Source organism: Halichoeres trimaculatus, unplaced genomic scaffold, assembly GCF_033239565.1.
Source record: "Halichoeres trimaculatus isolate MK-OKI-2021-1 unplaced genomic scaffold, fHalTri1.1 fHalTri1_scaffold_8, whole genome shotgun sequence".
Lineage (NCBI taxonomy): Eukaryota > Metazoa > Chordata > Actinopteri > Labriformes > Labridae > Halichoeres > Halichoeres trimaculatus.
Window position 1 is genome coordinate 34,084,780 of NW_027437186.1, and position 16,194 is coordinate 34,100,973.

Below are 16,194 nucleotides of genomic sequence, written 5' to 3' on the forward strand. Positions count from 1 at the left end.
TTGATTTGTGTCAATCACAACCTGATGTCAGGGTTAGGGGGAGGGGCTTTCCGCTCCTCCATGGTTTGGTGGCATACAGACATGGCGCACTTACACCAAGAGGAGTCGCAGGGAGTCACTGGTTGAGCTCTGGCACCTCTTGTGGAGCATTCTTGTTATTTCCTTGGTCTGCTTTTTTCTTGTTAAACTTATTTTGCCCTTTTTTCTCTATGTTACTAACATGCTTTGGAACTAACTAACATCACTCATGGAATGTGTCATTCTACTAACAGTATGGTTTTTGCCGTTTAACAATGTACTAACAGAAAAGACCATCATATATGATTTGAGTAACAATCGTTATTCTGTTCACAGTTTTTAATTTCCTTTCTCCCCCCTTTTCCACAAAGCACTCAGGCATTGGACACGCTATGGTAAACAAACTACATTGTTCGGTAGATATCATTCTAATTGTTTCTTAGTTTGGGTTTGCCGTGTGTTTCTTTTCTTTCTTTTTTACTGTAGACGTCATTAACAAAAAAAGGGAAATTGCGGTTGGTACTCTTCTGCTTACTTTTCAAATCCTTTTTTAATTTCTTGGGTCATTCATCGGTTTCACCCTCTTTATTTCACTTGTTTCCTGTCCAATTCTGTTTGACCCACCTTTTTAGGAGCATCATTTCGAGCCTTTTGCATCAAGCTGTGGTTAATAATGAGGACCCTCTCCTGTCTGGCTGGCTGGCCTGATGCTCTTGGGCTCAGCCAGTTGTATCCCCATTCACTTTGCATGGCATGCAATCTGACTCCGTGTTGCAAATGTCACACCGCCCATTTGTCGATATGATTGTGACAGTCGAGCTGTGTTTGTCTATGGCGCTTCTTTTATTTTCCGTGGCTTCTCAGTGTCCATGAGCTTCTGCATGCATCTGACACCGCTGCGACTTACAAAGAACCGAGAAATACGAAAATCCCGAACAAACATTTTGGGAACATTTTCTTTTTGTGTGTGCATAAACAAAAAGAAAAACAAATGCATGCATGTTTTTTTTTGTCTAATACCCTCAGTCATTGTCCTGTACAAACTGGTGATTGTGCTTTCAGAGCATGTGCTCCCTATCTAACCCAGTAGCACGATTTGGTTTCTTTCGTAGAACTGCTGGACGTACTAATATGGACTTATAACAGTTTAACTAACCTAGATAACATTCTACTAACACCATTTTTGTGTCTGCTAAATTCTTTTAAGTTGCAGTAGGTGCAATACTAACACTGTAGTATGGGCCGAATACTAACTCTCTAACTAGCGTCTCTTTGAAGGCTTCCAGTCTTCCAACTAATCAAACTGGACAAAATAATATTAACAAACAAGAAAAAAGACAATGAAAACAGACATGAAAATGGGTTTCAGATAAAAACATTTAGGGAAGGCATAGAAGACAAGAAGGAAAGGCAGTAGCTTTGCAGTATTTAGGCTGTCTGAGTATAGCATGTTCTTTCCCTGTGCTTTTTCCTCTAGGTTACAATATCCGTGGATGGGATTCTGACCACTACAGGATATACACAGGAAGACTACACCATGCTAGGCTCTGATGACTTTTTCTATGTTGGAGGGAGTCCTAGCACAGCTGACCTCCCTGGATCTCCAGTCAGCAACAACTTCATGGGATGCCTGAAGGAGGTAAACACCACTTCTGTGCACACTCTGAGGCTGGTGGGTGGACTGGATATGACTGGCTTCACCTTAGGACTTCAAAACAGGCCCTTCCACCCACATGCTGACCCTGTCTCATCCTTTACACTTAGCTTTAGTTTGTTTTCCTCACAAACTCTCACACATACTTTACTTTTTCCTCTGCTGCAGCTGCTGCACTGTACCCCTGATGCTACACACACACACACACATACACACAGCCATGCACGTCAAGGGGTCTGGTGTAGCACAAAACCAGGCATGAAGAACTCTGTCTTAGAGAGGAATTTATCACAGGCTTCACACGGCTCTGTCAGGAGCACTTCAAAGAGGAGCAGTGATCCTGAGATCAGGCAGTTGAATTTTCATGAGCAGTCAGGAAACTGCTTCGGTTAACGCCTCGTCATTCTCGCACAGGGGACCGTGCCGTACCAGGCTAATATTATCTTAAATCTTCTGGAATAAATTACGACTATTACTTGTTTAACTAAAAAAAAGTGGTGGTGTGTGAATTCACACAAATCTAACTCTTGAGTGATACAACTAGGTCAGGCGTCTCACCTTGAAAACACACACATGCACAGTGAGGTGCAGATGTGTTGTTATATTTAGCACATATATGTTGCACCTATTTCATATTTGGTGTTAAAATGCAGCCTGTGATCTCTCCTTTGCTTTGAAACCTATATTTTCCACAAAGTTTCTCATCCTCACTGAGATCAGATCTCCGTCCTTCAGAGTGAAACCTGTTTGACTTATTCGAGGTGGCAGCAGGTGAGCTGTAGGCTCTCGTCATTGCAGGCGTAAGACGTTGTGCTTTATATGACAAACTGACTTTAGCTTTTTTATTTTCTCGCAGCAAGGTCTCCGTCCAACCTTGTCTATTCACCTGTTTACAAACTTCTCTGTGGATAGATCTCTTTTTGAGGGAAGTGTCCACTTTGCTGACAGCATTGTCACCTTGTAAAAGTACCAAACATCCTGGTTTTTGATGGCTACAAAGACAAAGGTCCCTCTTCTTTTCTCTTGATTTCAGTGATGTGAAAACTATGGAAGATCACAGAGCAAGGTAGACTCTGTTCAGATGTGATCACGCAGATGTGTTTACACTCTGATGTAAAAGAAGTAATAGAAGTAAATGCAAATGATCTGTTGCAAACTCAGTACTATTTATCTAGCTCGTTACCTACAGGATGTGATTTTTTTCTAGAGGTGTGAAAAGACTTAGACTTCCTTTATTGTCATTGCACAAATTACACAGCAGTGCATTTGGAATGAAATGTCATTGCATGGCTTCCTGAGTGTTGTCAGACAATGTATACAGCGATGACAGTATAAGAAAATAAAAATATAGGATTTATGGAATGAAATGAAAAAAAAAAAAAAAAGGAAATGGAAAAATATTGATTCTGCAATACATCCTGATACTTTTATAGGTGATAAAATAGATATTTTTACTCCTAATTTTGATAATTTGTTGAAATAAAATTCCATATTTTAGGTGAGTTGGAAGTATAATATGTCTTTAGCACCTCCACTGCAGTAAAAGGCGCCAAAGAGCAACTCTGTTGTATGTTGTAATTATATAATAAATAAAATCCCGAAGTGTATATGAAATATATCATTCCTAAACTTGATGATATTTGTTTTGATGCCATTAACAGCAATGTTTCTCTCTATCCTTGGGTCAGTTTGTTTAAAATCATTTGAAGTTCATTTTTTTTCACAGTGGATCACACTAAAAAAATAAAATAAAATAAAAAAATATATATATAAAAAAAAACGTCAGGTTTTGTGCAAAATTTGATATTATATGAGTAACATTGGTTACATCAAATGACATTTATCAGTTTCACCAACTGACCACGTCTTTCACCGAATATGTTTTTTGCAACATCAGTTTAATGTTGCAGTAGTTTAAGTGACAAACTGGATGCACTTTATGTTTCAAGTTATTGTTATTGAGATATTGTGATATTATGGTATCGTGGCCCAAGTGTCGTGACACATATCATGTCGTGAGGTTCTTGCTAATACTCACCCCTATTTGTTACCTTATCTAAAGAGGAGTTTGTTTTTTTTTTTTCTTTTTTTAATTATTTTCAAAAGACTTTATCCTGTCTTTATCCTGTCTCCATACAAGCTTTATATGATCCAGCTCAACAAATCCCTTTTTTTCTCACACTGGTGTTCTTAAAACCCTTATCTCAGCTTCTGTCTGTAGCACTTTGCTGCTGTCTCTTTAAGGCTCCGTCCTCCACAAATCCCCTTCCCTCTAATTGGACAGCCTTCTGGAGGCCTTTGGAGGGTGGAGCTATAGTCAAACCTAAGTGTTTGAGACCTGCCCCTCTAGCATGTCATGAACCAGTTGGAAGATCCTTGTGTGATAACCTCATTATTTCAAAAAGTCTTGTAAAGATTTCACGAAAATCTGATGCTACTTTTTCGAATGGCCATTTTTGAGCAGTTTAAAGATGGATTAATGGATAAGGATTCTGAAAATGTGTACATGTATAGTATGAACATTCAGCATTGTTACTTTAAAGGGAACACCGTGTACCCCTCTCTAATCTACGAGTTTCTGGCTTCTTCAACTTGTGTTTCTCTTCAGGCTACATTTCATCACTAGAGATGAAGCAAAAAATAAAAAGTAAAAAGTTTAAGGATGAAAATCCTCTGTCAGACACTTCATAACTCACCTTTCACTTCAAGCTATGTGGAACTATTGTTTATTTTGGCTGGTAATAGGATTTCTGACCTTAAGCATCCACTTCAGGGGCCACCAGAGATACACAAAGATATCCACCAGGTAACCCCCCCGAAGAGCTGCAAAATGATCAATTCATTCATCTTTTAATCTCGAAGAAAGTTTCCACCTCTCTCTTTTCTCTTTTTGGGTTTTCGTCTCTTGTGTTTTTTGGTGTCCTACATTTTGTCTCTCACCTGGAGTGCACGCTGTCGTCCTCAGTGAAACCTCTCAGAGGAGTGTGAGGCAGCAGTGTTTAATGAGGAGGCCGGGTGTGGACCACATGTCCTCATGCGGTTACATCTCATTACAGATCTGGTTGTTGGAGGGGAGCCTTAGCTGACTGTACGCTCCTGAGGTGCTGCAGATGTGGTGAGGAGGGGGGATCAGATTTGGTTTGCTCTGTTTATGCACCCTGAGCTAAGGCTACTCTTAGGGATCCTGCTGGCTTACAAAACCACAAAAACATGCACAGTGTTGTGATTGTCCCCTGGTCGTAAGAGAAGACCCTTCTTTTTTTTTTTTCTTCAGATAGAAAAGAAAAAGAAATGCAAACTTTACACCAGGGCTGTCCGCTTTGGGGCCTGTGAGCCAAAGTTTGCCTGCGAGATGTTTTTTAATTTTTTATTTATTTATTTATTTTTTTATTCATGGTCAGCTGCCCATGTTTGAATTTCTATTACATATACATATTTAATTAATATAATTAATGTAGAAATATCTGTCATTAATATGGAAAAACAAAGTCTTAACCCTGTATCTAGTTTTATTATAATAACTTATTTTAAATGTATTTTTTTGTTGTTGTTTTTTGGGCTGCTGCCCATGTTGAAATGTCCATTACATATATATTTAATAATTTATCTAAATTAATGTAGATATATTAGTCATTTATATAGTATGAAAAGTCTAAATCAGGTGTCCTGTTTTATAACTATTGTTTTAAATGTTTTGTTTTTTTTGTTGTTGTTGTTGTTGTTGGGTTTTTTTTTTGTTTGTTTGTTTGTTTGTTTTTTTCTTTTTCCATCCCACTGCCCATGTTTAAATTTCTATTACATATTTATTTTTAATTAATGTAAATTAATGTAGATATATCAGTCATTTATATGGAAAAAAATCCAAACCAGGTGGCCAGTTTTATTATAATAACTTATTTGAAATGGGTTTTTTATGTTTGTTTGTTTCTGTTTTTTTGTTTGTTTGTTTTTTTATCCTTCTGCCCATGTTTGACTTTCCATTACATATTTTTTTTTAATTCATCTAAATTACTGTAGATATATAAGTCATTTATATGGTATAAAAAGTCTAAACCAGGTGTACTGTTTTATTACTATTAATAGTTTTAAATGTTTGTTTGTTGTTGTTTTTTATTTTATTTTTTTATTTATTTATTTATTTATTTATTTTGGGGGGGGGGGGGGGGGGGGGCATTGCCCATTGTTTGAATTTCTATTACATATATATTTTTCATTAATGTAATTTAATGTAGATAAATCAGTCATTTATATGGAAAAAAAAAATCCAAACCAGGTGTCCAGTTTTATAACTATTTCTTGTTTCTAATTTTTTTTTTTTTTTTTGGCCCACTGCCAATTTTTGATTTTTTATTACATATATAAATTTAGATAATGCAAATTAATGTAGATATAATAGTCATTTATATGGAAAAAAAAATCTTAATCAGGTATCCAGTTTTATTAATATTTATTTTCATTTCAAAAGGATGGAAAATGCACAATTTTTGTTTCATGGGAGCATGTTGTGTCCCATGTTGTTTCAGTTATATTGCGCTTAATGTCTCTGAAGACATGGGTCCAGTATTTGTGCCATATGGATGTTTAGTGAAGTCATGCAGTGAAATACAGTTAAAACGTGTTTTCATTTTCAAAACTACTTTAATTTAGCACAGTTACGCTATAGGCATATTTGACACTCTTCACCCTGATTCGTTCTCAGCCTTGCTCGGATTTGACTTTTAATGTACAACCACGACTTCCTGCATCATCTCATCCGGCCTGTTGAATAATACAGGAGCCCCGTCTCGGGTCATCTTCCATGTATGTTGTGATAACATGAGTGCTGGTTTAACAGGACGTGCTGTAGCGCCTGATTGATGGCGCGTTCCCGAGGGTTGTTCTGCAGCGTTAATGTGCAGATCCCAGCCACGCCCGCCTGTTGGTTCTGATGGCAAAACAAACGGGTGGTGCAGTAATAGCTCAGTTGTCACAGCCTGAGCTTGATGACAAATTAGTGCAGCACCAGTGCAGCAAAGTTGTAGCTCAGACCAAGGCTCCTTTGACTCTGAAAGGTGCCCTTTGTCTTGACTGTAAAGGATTGATTTGGGTTTATAGGCTGCATCTCTTGCACCTTTAGTCTCCATGGCTTGAGTTCAACTGCAGAGATGCCTGTTTCATCCCACTGCTCCCTTTATCTATCTTTCCTGTGGGAGGTTCTTACTGAATAACTTTTCATTCCAATAACCTTTTTATGATTCTTCAGAATGCATATTTTTATATATCTAAGATGGAGATGTGGACATTGAAGTGTGCTCCCACCTTTCTATTTTTCAAATTCAGTCAGATACCCAGGAAACCCAGCCTGAGCTTGTTAATTCTGATGCAGCGCGATGAGCTTCATCTACCTGAGCAGTCAGACACAGTAGATCTGACTCAGTGATAAACATAACGCTCCGTGCAAATGCAATCCCCTCGGAGGTGTCCTGCTTTTCAGGTGAGCGCTTAGCATGACAATACATCTAGAACATGCTGTGACTCTACATCCATAACTCACTGGATTTATGCTTCTACAAGCAATATGGATTAACCATTACAGCTGTTCTCTTATGTAAATAGACATGCCAACCAAAATGAGGCTATTTGTCACTTGATAATCTTATCTTACCAATTAGAAGTGCTGGAGCAGCGTGGAGGAGATCATCTTCTCTGCTAGTGCCCCCTGGGGTTAATTGTTGAGCATTAGATGCTCTTTTATCCTTCTCCACGGCTATTGACAGCACAGTATTTTAAGTATCATTGTGTTGAGAAAAAAATTACCCAACATATGTGTGTGTGTGTTTTTGTTCTGAGTCATTTTGTGGTATCATGACCGTGCTGACGTCTTAATGAAAAAGTTTTGACATTCGCCCAATCGTTAATTACTTTCTTTTATGCAAATGAGGTAGACAGTGGGTTTCTTGTTATCACAGCTGCACTTTTGCAACATACTCTGCTATTACAGAGATTGGATAATAAGGAGGTGTTGGCTGTCTCTAATTTTGTTGTAAGACTGTTGCCAATTACACGGAGTGATAACGCTTCCCAACCTATGCGCACTGGCACTACTTTTAAGCCTTCAGAAGTACAACACAAAATACTGAAAAAAAAGACTTAAACTGGCCTTTTCTATGACATTTAAATAATAATAATAATAATAATAATAATAATAATAATAATAATAATAATAATAATAATAATAATAATAATAATAATAATAATAAATAGCTTCTGCACAAATTCGTATTGTAAAAAAATAAAAAATAAAAAAAAAATGATCAGTGAGCCAAACTGGTCAGCTGATTCTTTCACAGAGGCACATGATAATGATTCTAATGCATCCTTAATTGGTATTTTAATGACATTATGGCCCAGTCCTTGGTAATGGGCTGCAACTTGCTGTCACTTCTGCTCCTCAGCTCTGCAGCGCTTGGGACTACAAAGGTCACCGCACTAATGTACTTCATTTACAACAGCACTCTGATGCCAAGCCTTGTCTGGTTTGCTCTTCTGAGAATACAGTCAACATGAGTTTCTGCATAAAACACAACATAAAGGTGCAGAGTTTTGTATTTCATCACATCTATCTCTATGTTGTGTTTTTTATGGAAATGAGAGACATTATATGAATTTTACCAGAGACTGAATGTTAAATACTCATATAAAAATACCAATGAATTCATGGCATTGGAATATTTTGCTATATAAATAACGTATCTGAATTTGTTTGTCCTGAATTCACCGATTGAAAAGTCAGTTCAAAAAAATAATTTATTAAAAATTAAAGTTTCAAAACTCAACAACAAAAAGATTTGGTTTGCTTGAATTCAATTCTGAATTCAACTTGTCAGTTGTATTTGAGAGAGGGAAAAAAAGTTTCTTATTTCCATGTCAATGCAGTCCGTGTATGTTTCTGTAATTTGATTTTTTGTCCACAAAACAAAAAAACCAGTGGTTATTTGATTTTTATTTTGATTATTATTTTTTTTTATTCAAAAATGAAAATTGAAAAACTGGTTGATTTTCAATTTCTGCTTCTTAAACCAGAAAATAAAATATCAAAAGACAATACAACAACAACAAAGAAAGCCCATTTTTCATTCCTGTGACCGAAAGTTGCCTTTCAAAGTAAGAGCGCCAGTCAAGACGGAAACAGAAAATGAAAATCAACTGTTTTTTTTTTTTTTAATTTACATTTCTGAATGTTAAAACAAACATTTAATAACCACTCGTTTTTTGTTTTTGTTATCATTTTCTGGAAGGAAAATCCGATTACCGAAACATACACGGACCCAATACGGTAAAGAGGGTATGCACGTAATGTCACAGTACGTGGAAGTCGCTGCGGTTATGCCCAATGAGTGGCAGCGTTGGCTTCAAATATCGTCTAAACTCTAAAACAAAATGGAGCTTGACAGACCACTGAAGGACAATGAGAAACTGATGGATCACGGTGATTTCCTGAAACAATCCAGGCAACGAAAGATGGATTTGCAGTTCCCATTTTGTGTCAATTAACATTAATTTATGCTGTATTTTTGGGGTTGAATCATTCCCTTACTTACAAAATCTCTAAATGTTAGCATTTTCATTCATCATATTTTTCATAACTGAAACATTTTTGTCTTCCTGTGATTTTGAACCTTGTGATTGACATGATTTGTAAACTAACTTAAACTGAGGCTAACCCACTTTACTAAATAAGGGGGACTCCAGCACAAGCAGCTGTAGCTGTGTTGTGATAAAGTATTCAATATTAACTATACTTATACACCATCTTGGAAACTATATGTTTATTAATAGTATAGTCTGTGTTAAATACCAAAAGCACAAATAGATAATATGTGTATTCACTTGGGTCAATCCACTGTACACTGTAAATTGAATCATATAGAGGCTTTGCATTGTGAGTTTTCCTGGCATTGAAATCAGGTACAAATAAATGTCTGGAGATTATTTCTGGCCACATGTTGATGTTCATGGAGCCCTGATTCTTTGGTAGCTTTAACAAATCAATGTTGAGTCCAACTCTCCTTAATTTCATGTCATATTGCACATTTTTCAGTCGGTGGATTCTGGACAAATAAATTCAGATGCATGATTTTCATAGCAAAATAGTTCAATGCTGTGAATTCAGTGGTATTTTTCAGTATTTAGTATTAACTGGCTGCTAAAAGTCAAATAATTATGTCTTTTATTTGCTTCCATGTTTTCTGCAGAACATGCTGAATTGTTTTCGCTCATGTATGTTCTTATTTTAGTTTGCCTTAGAGAGGCACATTAGTCACCTCCTCACTTATGCTTTAATCACAGGCTGCACTGGGGACCTTAATCTGCATTTCACCCACACCTGCAACCATGGCAGCGCTTTTAATTTATCACCCTCATCTCAATTTTCACATACAACCCCAGAATCCCCGGAGATACTCCCTGATAAAATCCTTTTTCAAACCATTATCCCCATTACCTCAAAAAGCGAAGCTGCCTCTTCTATAAGCTGCCTCTGGAGCTGAAGTCTGCTCTCTGTACAGTTCATCCTGCGCGTGTGTTTCGAGGGCTTCAAAGGGGAGTAAAGAAAGCGGAGTGATGTGGGTGACATTTGGAGCCACGTTGACACAGTTTCTCACGCATAGGTGCAGTGTGACAGCGCTGACCGGGGGTTGTGGCGTCCAAACGCTGCGTATGACACACTGTCCTGAGGGGACAAATGTCACGATGACGACTAATGTTTGAAGTATCCAGCTCATTCATTTTATTTTGGTGCAAACAACTCTTTCTCATCTAAGGTCATTAAATGCTGAGGCCTGTCATGGCCTTTTGGCATCTTATTCACGCACATCTTCTTTGAAGATCGTACAGAAACAAAGGCACTCGTCATATCCACCCTCAGAGGACTTTCTCTGTTTCAGAGAGGCCAGCACTGCTAGTTTCTTTGAGGGTCTCATACTTTCGCAGACTGTTTTTTGTTTCAGTGAGACTACAGCCCAGTGTGTCTCAGGAAAACTAAATATGAGAGGTATCCTCTGGTGTCTTGGGAATGAGAACCACTGGCTGATAAAGTTATTAGACTTCTTGCAGCAGCTAAAAAAGCCAATCCTCCTCTCTGTTTGTAGGTTATTCTACCTCATGTTTAACCCGCTTTTTTGTCTCTTTTTCCAGGTTGTGTACAAAAACAACGATGTGAGACTTGAGCTGTCCAGGCTGGCGAAACTGGGTGACCCCAAGATGAAGATCCACGGCACTGTGGCGTTCAAGTGTGAGAATGTGGCAACCCTGGACCCCATCACATTCGAGACGCCCGAGTCCTTCATCGTCCTCAACAAGTGGAACGCCAAGAAGACCGGCTCCATCTCCTTTGACTTCCGTACCACAGAGCCCAACGGCCTCCTTCTCTTCAGCCACGGCAAGCCCAAGCAGCAGCCCAAGGACTCCAAGAGCCCCCAGACCCTTAAGGTGGACTTCTTTGCCATTGAGATGCTGGATGGCCACCTGTATCTGCTGCTGGACATGGGCTCAGGGACCACAAAGACCAGGGCTGTCAATAAGAAAGTCAATGATGGGGAGTGGTACCATGTGGACTTCCAGCGGGATGGCAGATCAGGTAACCTTTAAAGTCCAATACTGGGTACTATTCTTAGACAAGAGTCATGTAACAGAAAGGGTATGACGCCTACAGAGCCCAACATAATGTCGTGTGTTTTGAAGTACATGCAACAAACCAAAAAACAACAACTTCTTATTAATTGGACTAAAAAAATGCAGCATCAAAAGCACTGTTGTCAAGATTAATGCAGCATAATGAACAATGTCTTAAATACAAACAGTGAAATAACAATATGAAACAAAATCAAGGTGGACACTATCAGAAGTCCAGATATGATCCAACAACTTGAGTTTATTTCTGACAGTTCGTCACATTTACCAGAATTTCCTCTAGAAACGTCAAATTGTTGCCTCTGTGTACAATCTGCAGCCTTTCTCATCTTGGTATTCACAAACTGATCTGAGTATGGCTACGTTTTTACATGCAGTCATTAACCCTTTCATATTCAACATATTCGCAATAACCAGGTTGCGCACAGCCATGTTAACACCAATAACCCTTATTAAAAACTAAAATACGCTCATGTCCCAGTTTTAAAAAAGGGTTACTCATTTTCTAACTCCAATATTTGGTCACGTATACGCCTCTCAGGATATCTGCATGGAAAGGAACATTAGTTTGTGTTCTGCAAAGATTCTGTTTGCAAGGAATCTTGGTCTTTTGAGTACAGGAAGTCCACCATGCCATTGCTTTTGTTGTTATTGTTGTTGTTACTGCCATGGCTACGGAAACAGGAATAACCCTGTGTGCTAAAGCATGTTAACGGGTTATTTAGAAGGTTTCCGAAGCCACAAATTGGCCTTAATCCAAATGTTGACTGCAGGTAAACCTAGTGTATGTTGCTGTGCTGATTGGCTGTCTGAATGTTGTCAGTGCTGACAGATGCAGAGGTAGAAAAACACCAACACAAAGATAGTGAGCACTCCAGAAGAGCTCTAATATTGTGACAGATGTTTCTGGTAATAAAGTGTCAATATCATCAACACTTGGTGGAGTTGTTGGGTGACAAGCTGTTAGTAAAACCTGTAATGAGTGTTAGAGAAAGCACAGCTTTGTTCTGACTCTTGTTGTTGAAGTAGTTTGAGGCTAAGTTGTTGGTGTAAACAAATAAACACTAACTGTAGGCAGCATGTTGGGAAAATGAAGGCTGTTTTCTTTGGTCTTCCAGTACAAGGTGCTTGAGGACTGGGTGCAGGTCAGTTTTACAAGGCTGCCAATCACAGACTGTATAAATCATGGACATAGTCTCCCTGACGTCACCTGTCTGTTTCTGGAACGGAAAACGAAGCACATCGCTATAGCGGCCATATTGGTAATTGCAAGGGCTTCATGTACAGCTATAGGGTGCCTGTTGGTCACGTGACCCTGAGCTGTGCCTCTGATTGGGCGAGTTCACGATATTAATATCCTCTGAACTGCCAAGTTAGAAAAAAATTCACCCCCCACACAGTGTGTGCCGATAGTAAAGTTAGCGACTCAGACAGGAGATGTTTTTTGAACCAGGCTGTAAATAGGTTAATTTTTGCTTTGAAAACAGCTTTTTTTGGTTTGGTGTGTTTGTGACTTCCAGTACTTCTGGAGCCAGCCTCAAGTGGACACTCAAGAAACAGCAGATTTTAGCACTTCAGCATTGTCTCATATTTCTAGACCGGAGGTTGCAGCTTGCTGCCAGTGCGAAACCCTCCTGTCGTTACGTCACCACAGGAGCCAATTCAACTCAGCTCATATCAGCTGGGTTTTCCTTGAAGGCAGGCTACATAGATAATGCAGAAGCCTTTTCACCTCCACATGATTAGGGTTGAGTAGAGTCCATTTACAGAATAATGTTACACCCCATAAAAGGAGTAAAAAATTGTGTTTACATAGAAACGCTGAGAGACTAAAAACACTGTAGTAAGCAAGCCAGGCCTGTAGTTGGTGCTGTAACTGTCTTGTCCTGAGGCAGCTCTAAGTAGATCTCTACCAAAGTAGACTTGGGCCAATCATCTAGCAGATTACTCAGCATTCAGGGAAATTCCACTCTGGAGGCCATTTTTAAAAGTTTCTGTTTCAGAAACTATTTTTTGACACTCTGTTTCCGTGTAAAGGAGAGGCAAAAATGCAACAATACTTTTGCATTTCATCCTAAAACCATTGTTGTGTAAAGATATTTTCTTTCCTGGATAGATGTAACAGTGTTTTCATGGATGCATGTGTAGCTAAGGACAGTTTGTAATTGGCTATCTCAGGCTCTTGCATACTTCATAACACTCTGCAGTAACATGGAGTGTCTGCTCTGCAGGATGAATAATTAAATTGCTATAAAAATACAGCTGCAGGGTCTCAGTTAACTTTTCTGTGGGGGGAAAAAAATCTATTACAGCACTTAACAGCGACACTAGATCACCGAGGTAAACTTAATGTTTACTCTCACACCTTTTGTTTACAGCCACAGCTGTTTCAGGAGCCCAAAGGTTTCAAAGCAGCACTTTTATTCCACAAAGTAGAGCCTGTGCGTCATATGTTGTGATTCAAGACCTACATTGGCCATGAAATAACTTTGCCCCCTCTCCTGTCGTGTCCTCCAAGCTCGGGGTTGCTCTGCTTTGGTCCCTGTTGATTTGCTTATCTAAGCAGCAATTTGTTAGCGTGTGCTCGGAGCCAAGGCCTCGCAATGTCACGCTGCAAATTAGATATACCCCTTGACCATGTTTTCCACTCCATCTCAAGAGGTGGAAATTACATTAACTGTTTCATTCTCCCCAGAGCAATTTAGGGTAGCAGCGTAAATTGAGCTACATGGTTAAAACAGCTTGGAGTCCATTGGTGTGTTTTTGAAGCTGAACTGCTCATGGAGGCTAAAATTAAACTAATTCACTTCCACTGATCATGAACAATAATTTAGAGCTCTTAGAGGTCTAGGATTATTCTGTTATGGATCTACAGGATTTAGATATAGCAGACTGAACTTTCACTGGTTTGAAAATATCTGTCATTTATCTCCAAATACTCATTCATGCACATGCAGACAAGACAGAATAACACACAAAAGCTATCAAACATCTTTTTTTGTTAGTTGAGCTCATTCTGCTCCCTCTGTCTACCCTGCCTAAGTTTCCATGGAAACAGGAGGTGGTCTCTCCCTGGACTGAGACAGTTACTGCACTGCTCTGTGCTGAGCTGTGCACTAATGACATTTCAGAGTAACTTTTCTTCCCTTTCCACAAGTCTGAGGCATCAACACTTACAAGAGGACATAAAGAGGTCTGCGCCATGTGATGAATCCTCGTGTGAGGAGAGAAGCAGAATGCAGAGACTCTGTGTTCTCAAACACGGCGTTTAAAGTCGCAAAGTGATTTTCAAAATTTGCCAGAGCTGTTTTATCTTTGCTCATCGAGTTAAGGCAATTAAATTCTGCAAGTCTGCAGTCCTCCTTAATCTGAAATCTTGCATATCCAGATTTTCTTGAGCTGTACAAAGCACTATTGTTTGCAGAGAGTAATGGTGTGTGCGTGGTACCTCCAGTAGGAATGTGAGAATTCCTGCACCTCCAGTAGGCCTGATGCAGTCTTCTCACTGGAAACATGAAGCTGAAATTGTCAATGAAAAGTAAAATTTAATGACTAAATTTATATAGAATCACTCATTCACATTACATACTTTTCTCTAAATTAGAGTCATGCATACATATTTGAATAAGATGATAAGAGGCATTACTAAACATAGGCTAACTCATTATATAACATTGATTTTAAACGTATGTGTCATGTTCTCATGCAATTAAACGTGCAGTGCTATGCGTGAACAAAATCAGCTTTCTTCAATATACACTGAAGTAGGGGTGTGAAGCTTTAAGGGTGAAAGTGATTATTTATATTTATTTATATTTCTCATTAAGGTGATGAGCTGTCTTAAAGAAATCAGTACTTGAGGATTTTTTCCTGCAAGGAAGAAAACATAAATTTTAAGTAGGGATGGGTACCTTTCCCATTTGAAACAATATGGTACCTGTTACTCAACAGTACTAATTTTTGGTACTTTTTTCTTTTTATGTGGTTAAAACATATCAATTTGCTTAATTAAAAAAAAAAAAAAAAAAAAAAAAAATTAATTCAACATATTTATTCTGTAATACATAACCTTGCAATGCTGTGTTCATTTCCAGCATGGAAAATCACCTACTCTTCCACTCCCTCACTGTCACAAAGATGCGTTTAGATGCCTAAATATGGTACCTTTCAATTTCACACAATACCTGGTACTTTTGACAGAATTTGGTCAGTACCTGTAAAAGTACTTAATTTAGTACCCATCTCTAATTTTAAGCATTTGATACATTTACTAGTGTTAGGGGCCGTTTGCACGACATCGGTTTTAGGGTGAAACGCAAAGTTTTGTTGTGTTTCAGCCTCGCATTTACACAGAAACAGCGTTTCAGTTGACCTGGAACGCAAACTTTTAAAAAAAGGCCTCCAGAGTGGGAATTTTTTTGAGACACTGTTGCCACCGTTGCCGTGTAGATAGTAAGCTGACTGCGCAAGTGCATACAACAGGATAGCAGTACCGTTGCTACGATTGTCACGGACTACCAAGTTGTGCATGTACTGCTGAATCTTGTGAATCTGTTGCCTCCACTTCTGTACTTAGTTTTTACCACAACACCAGATAATCAGCTCAACTTTACTTCAGTGGAGATCTCCCAAAAGTGGCTTCTGGACAAGACAATTATAGCCTACAGGCCTGGCATGCTTAGTACAGAATTTTAGGTCCCTCAGCATTTCTGTGTAAAAGCAATTTTTTTTTTTTACAGCGTTTTAGTGTTTTTAGATGAAACGTCGTGTAAACAGGGCCTTAGTTCCAACTACAGTATTTCACCAGCAGGGGTGGAGCTGTGTCAGAATTAAGGCCCGTATACGGACAGAGC

General features: G+C 38.6%; 1 protein-coding gene across 19 annotated transcripts in view; it reads left to right on the forward strand.

The window, feature by feature from the left end:
- Positions 1-16,194, forward strand: part of LOC141794634 (neurexin-1a) — a 469,750-nt gene that overhangs the window by 153,273 nt on the left and 300,283 nt on the right. For 13 of the 19 annotated variants that reach the window (XM_074674993.1, XM_074674995.1, XM_074675004.1 and 10 more), the window contains 3 exons: positions 390-413; positions 1,496-1,657; positions 10,847-11,288. In XM_074674993.1, coding sequence (XP_074531094.1) covers positions 390-413; positions 1,496-1,657; positions 10,847-11,288 — 628 coding nt within the window. The remainder of the gene's footprint in view (positions 1-389; positions 414-1,495; positions 1,658-10,846; positions 11,289-16,194) is intronic. The other 6 variants (XM_074674997.1, XM_074674999.1, XM_074675006.1 and 3 more) reach the window with 1 other exon arrangement.